This window comes from Colobus angolensis, unplaced genomic scaffold, assembly GCF_000951035.1.
Source record: "Colobus angolensis palliatus isolate OR3802 unplaced genomic scaffold, Cang.pa_1.0 Scaffold190, whole genome shotgun sequence".
Classification (NCBI taxonomy): domain Eukaryota; kingdom Metazoa; phylum Chordata; class Mammalia; order Primates; family Cercopithecidae; genus Colobus; species Colobus angolensis.
This window is the reverse complement of record NW_012115044.1, coordinates 6485796-6491578: the sequence shown is the minus strand read 5'-3', so window position 1 is coordinate 6491578 and position 5783 is coordinate 6485796. Positions and strand designations below refer to the sequence as shown.

At 45.5% G+C, this 5783-nt stretch overlaps 1 protein-coding gene across 1 annotated transcript in view; it reads right to left on the bottom strand.

Annotated features, from left to right (window-relative positions):
* Nucleotides 1–5783, bottom strand: part of ARHGAP31 (Rho GTPase activating protein 31) — a 125980-nt gene that overhangs the window by 25503 nt on the left and 94694 nt on the right. Inside the window, exons 7-8 of the mRNA XM_011940620.1 lie at nucleotides 3129–3327; nucleotides 500–624 (exon numbers count right to left, since the gene is read on the bottom strand). Coding sequence (XP_011796010.1) covers nucleotides 500–624; nucleotides 3129–3327 — 324 coding nt within the window. The remainder of the gene's footprint in view (nucleotides 1–499; nucleotides 625–3128; nucleotides 3328–5783) is intronic.

The window sequence follows — 5783 nt, the reverse complement described above, 5'->3', positions numbered from 1 at the left end:
GAGAAAACACTGGACAAACTCTCCCTGAAGTAGATTCTACTAAATACATGGTCAGTACTCTTCCGAGTTATCACGGTCAAAAAGACGGAGTAATTGTTCTAGATTGGCAGAGGTTAAGAAGACATGACAACCAAATGCAGTGTGAGATCCTGGATTGCATCCTAGACCAGAAAAAAAAAAAAGAACAGCTGGCCAAATATGAATAAGATCTGCAAATTCGTTAGGAGTATTGTATCAATATTAATTTTTGGCTTTGATAACTTACATAAGATGTTAACATCGGGAGAAGCTGCATGAAGGGTATACAGGTTCTCTGTGTACTATTTTTGCAATTTTTTTGGTAAGTCTAAAACTTTTTTTAAAAAGATTCCTCTTCCCCCAGTTAATTTATAAGTTTCTCTTTCAGAGTTAGTGTGTTTGATAAGATCAAACCAAGACTTAATAAGCAGAGCTAGGAAACTAATATTTGTATCATAAAACAATTACTGTTGATTCTTACCCGAGAGCCTCTGTCCTCTCACAAATACACTCCCATTTCTACTCAGTTTTGATTTGGAGTCCGATCCAGAACGTCCCAGGTTAAATATTGATTTCCACTTCTTTGATTTACTGGAGAGCTTTCGCCTAAAAGAACCAAGGCATAAGGGGTTAGTTTGTTAACTAGTCATTTCAAGGGGACTTTTAAATTGAGACCAAATATTCCATTTATGTCCTTAGTTATGAATGGCTCTGATATTTCAGGGAATTCCCCTCTAAAATCCAAGGTAAGCTTGATTCTCACCTTGTCTAGAGATGCCCCAGGTGACCAAGCAAGGCTTTCATGAGTCACAGCAAACTGTATTTCCCAGGGCAAGAGGTAAAGTGTGATATTAAAGGCAGAGGTGGGGGCAAACAGAGGCAAGGATCGGTGGGAATCTCAGCAGTCACAAGCAAACACGCAATTCTGGGAATTCTGATAGGCACTTTTGTTCTGGAATTTCAAAGACACCATTCATTCATTTCATTCATTTACTCATTTATAGAGATGGGGGTCTCACTATCTTGCCCAGGCTGGTCTTAAACACTTGGCCTCAAGCCATCCTCTCACTTCAGCCTCTCAAGTGCTGGGATGACAGGACTGGGCCACCCACCACACATGGTCAGTTTTTATGCAGGATGAAGCACTGAAGACCATATGGACCTGGGTCCTGTTAGGCTCCTGCAGTATAACTACACTATTGGGACATCCACAGGCAAAGAGAGGGCTGGTGAAGACTTTCACGGACTGAAAAGGGTTGGATGAGAAAGTCGACCTGGAAAAGAGTCTGGCCTGGCGAGGCTGAGGAGAGTAGCAGCCTGCAGGGTGTGGTCAATGATCACTACAGAGAAATGCAGAGGGTAGTTAGTGTATCTCTGGCTTAGCCTCACACCAGGATGCTTTGGTGAAATGGGCAAAGGAGAGCACTAGGCTGGGTCGAGAGAGCCTGGCACCCCAGGGGTCACCATGGAGGCCTTGCCCTGCTGTGGCTCTGCCCAGCCATTGGAATGTATAAAGTTTCAGGATGAAAACCTGCAATCTGTGAGTTCCACAAAGGACCTATTCTCTGCGGGGCTCTCATGGAACATCCAGATCTCAAGCCCACCATGTTTGTTGTTGTTGATGTTGTTGTTGTTGTTTTTGAGACAGGGTGACAGGGTCTGGCTCTGTTACCCAGGCTGGAGTTCAGTGCTGCAAACAAGGCTTACTGCAGTCTTGACCTTTTGGGCTCAAGCAATCCTCCTGCCTCGGCCTCCCGAGTAAGTGGGACTACAGGCACATGCCACCACACCCGGCTGATATTTTTATTTTTTGTAAAGACTGGGTTTCACCATGTTGCCCAGGCTGGTCTCAAACTCCTGGGCTCAAATGATCCTCCCACTTTAGCCTCCCAAAGTGCTGGGATTACAGGAGTGAGTCATTGTACCTGAACCCAGGATGTTTTTATGATCCATCTGAGATAGCTTTGCAGTGTTTAGTGGTTTCCTTTGGACTTGGCCTGCATTTTGTCAAGCTTTTATCCTTTGGGAATATTTTATAGGGTAGCATACCTTTGGGTATGGTGCACCCCGGGTGTGGTTTAAAGCACAGATAAAATGCATTTGATGGTCTTTCCAAGGTATTCTTCCTGATCTCTGGAAGATCAGGGAGAAATGAGACTTATTCTCCAGGGACATAGGGAAAGGAGCAGTGGAGCTCAGTCTCAAGAAAACACAACCCATATACTTTCCAGCACACAGATGGGTTTCTCACCAGATGAGTTCCAGGTATGTCATTCCTATAGCATGCAGCATAACTGGCATCTCCGAGTTGTGCAAGGTGCCTGCTTTCATACCTTTTTTCACTGACCAAACAGTGGGGATGACACCTTCAATGGAAAGGTTGCCTTTCAGCCCCTCCACCTACAATCTGCTTAGAATTTAGGACTCCTGTTCAAACCTGCTTCTTTCTACCATGGGGTACGAGTGAGGGGGTGGGTAGAGACACAGGTGGCAACAGAGGAAGTGACAGGGAGAAATGAGGAAAGAAAACATTCTACCAATGAAAACAATGCTCTATTTGTTTTGGAGATGAGGGAGGGCTCTGACAGGCTCTGACAAGGATGCCAGGTTTGCATGTACCCAAGTGTTGCTCACCCAGAGCTATCAGCCTAGAATGACACTATTTGTCAAGGTGTCCTCCATCAGAACACTCAACCCTACGCCTTTTGTATCATCACGTGGGGATGGAGGGTCAGGGGAGAGGGTCAAATTTTTGTTTTCAGTAAACTTTCTTTTGTAAACACCAAGCCTGATTTATCTATACTAAAAAGTCAGGAATTTCAGTCATGACTTATGATGTGACCCCTCTAACACTCTCCCAACATGGTGCTTGATCAATGGGAGATCGGGGGTCTTGTTAACTTTGGGGCAGTGTATGCATAAAGGCATTAACCGCTGGTGAGAGAGTTGTAGAGACAGCTCCCTTCTCTTCTGGAATGTTTCCTTAAACCCCAACCCAGACGGTACCTCCAACCCACAACGCCATCTTGATCCCGAGACTGTATACCTCTCCTCCTCTTTCCTCTTCAACCACACATCTCCTAGAATTTTTCTAAAGGAGTGTCACTTACTTGTTGTCTGGTAACTCAAGGACGGTGTGGAAGAGGGTGCCCATGGGAGGGACAATCTCAGGCAGGCTGTTCTCCCTCCTTTCCTTGCGAGCAGGATGGTTAGTGGCCAGGCTGCGGGCCTGAGCTTCCTCAAGGCTCACCAGCTTCATGGGCAGGGAGAGAGCTGGCAAGGTCAGGCTCTTCATGATAGGCCGGTTTGCTGTAAAGGCAACAGAAGAGCTCAGTGTTGGAGGAGGCCTGCTTATCACATCCATCCAGACTCCCCATCCACAGTCCCTCCATTCCTGATCCCATGATGGGGGCTGAGTGCCACCCTGGCTTCTCTTGGGCATGGTGGGGCCTGGGACTTAGGCTGCACATGGGAAACTGATGACTCTCCTGGCCAGACTTGCCAGAAGACAAACAGGGGCTTCAGGAGGTAGCTGCACCTTCCATACTTTTCAGAGAGGGACCACTCACTTATTCGTTCATTCATTCATTCATGCCTATAACAAGCATTTATTGAACACTCATTGTGAGCCAGAGTGACAACAGCGAGTCTTTACTCCTGAAAACTCTGCCTCTGCCTCATGCTTCAGCCAGATGGGAATGTCTGTCCAAGCACGGAGGTAGCCTAACTGCCAGAGTAAGACAGGAGGCTGCCTCTCCTCCCCACAGCTGGAGAGCACATGCTCCAAGGCCATTTCAAGTTAGAACCTCTACTTTCCCAGATCATTAAGGCTTATATCCTGCCACAGAAAGATATATTTTACAGCCTATACTATGCCCTGTGGGTTTCTTACTCACTACCCAGTTGTCTTCTAGTGTATGTAGCGGATCCTTTCCTATTCTATGGCATTTTTTTTAAGGAATGGAAGTGATGATGACAATCACTGATGCACAGGATTATCTTTTCTCCAAGTCAGTGGTTCTCACCTTGAGGTGATTTTGTGTACCACTCCCCTCCCCACTCAGGGACATCTGGCAATGTCTGGAGATATTTTTGATGGTCATCAATGTGTGTGGGAGTGCTACTGGTATCTAGTAGGTAAAAGCCAGGGATGCTGTTAAACATCCTGCAATGCACAGAGCAGTGCCCCACAGCAGGAATCATCCAGCACTAAATATCAATAGTGCTGAGGTTGTGAAGCTGATCTAAGTTAAAAAATAGTCTGAGTTTGCTTCTATTTAGCTTTTGGTGACCTTGCCAGTTTTCTATGACTTCTGAAGTAGTAAAGAGACTCAAGGATAATTTAGACCAATTGAAATCACTTTTGGTGGAAGACTCACTGTATTTTCAGAAAGCAAATTGATGGCACTATTTCTCTTTGCAGCAAATGACCCTCTGTGGGTGGGAAGAAGTAAAACTACTGAAAAACGGCCTCATGGAAAATGGAGACAACTGTTATGTGACAATGGGGTGTTTCTGGGGAGGACTAGCATGGCACTCATTCAGCAGGACTACTGTTAAATACAGCCTGGGATCCTGAAAACTTTTCAGTAAACTTTCTGGCTTTAACGCAGTCTTTTGACCCAATCCAAAGAGGGGTAAAATGTTTAAATTTAATCTACTTTGAATATTTGTTCAAAGACTCTCACATATTCTTTATTATTATTCATGATTATGTATTTGCTTAAAAATACATAAAAATAAATACATACATTAACTCCCTCTGGGAGCAATTGCAACAATGGGAAGCACATAAACTACAGAAGACCAAGTTTAGTGCCCACCTCTCCCCTCGGCTCCAGGCTCCTAGGACTAAGGCCCATTCAGCGTCTCTGCTTAGATGTGTGTGTGTGTGTGCTAGTTAAGTTTTTGTTTTTCATTTTCTGTTTTTTTGAAATGGAGTCTCAATCTGTCACCCAGGTTGGACTGCAGTGGTACAATCTCAGCTCACTGCAACCTCCGACTCCTGGGTTCAAGTGATTCCCTTGCCTCAGCCCCCTGAGCAGCTGGCATTACAGGCACCCACCGCCATGCCCAGCTAATTTTTTTGCATTTTCTAAAATAGTAGTGGGGTTTCTCCATGTTGGCCAGGCTGGTCTCGAACTCCTGACCTCAAGTGATTTGCCCGCCTCAGCCTCCCAAAATGCTGGGATTACAGGCATGAGCCACCGCGCCTGGCCTCTGCTTAGGCATCTCTAACTTTACATTTTGTAACAGAGCTTGTGATCTGTGCTCCTCTGCTCTACTCTAGTACCTCCTCTCATCTTCTCTGTGTCAGTAGGTGGCACCACGGACCACCCAGTGCCTAAGCTAAAGCCTAGGGGGTTGTTATTTTTTATTTATTCATTTCCTTAATGCATCTCTCCTTCCATATACAGCCTATAAGCAAGGCTTGTAACTCTACCTCCAAAATACACCCGGAATCCAGCCACTTTCCTCCTTCCCACTGCTACAGGCTGCCATGATTTCCCACTGCTTTTGCCATAACTTCTCAACTGGTCTCCCTGCTTCCAGCCTCTCAGCCTCTCCTCCACACAGCAGCTGGAAAGCTTAGATCCTGCACTGGCCTGCTCAAAACCCTCCAATGCTTTCCCAAGACACAGAACAAACCCATCCCTTCGCATGACCTAAATGGATCTTTCATCTGCTTCCCCTTTCCTGTTTGCCCACTGGCCCAGTAGTCTACAAAAATATAGTAAACATTTAAAAATGTATACATATACATA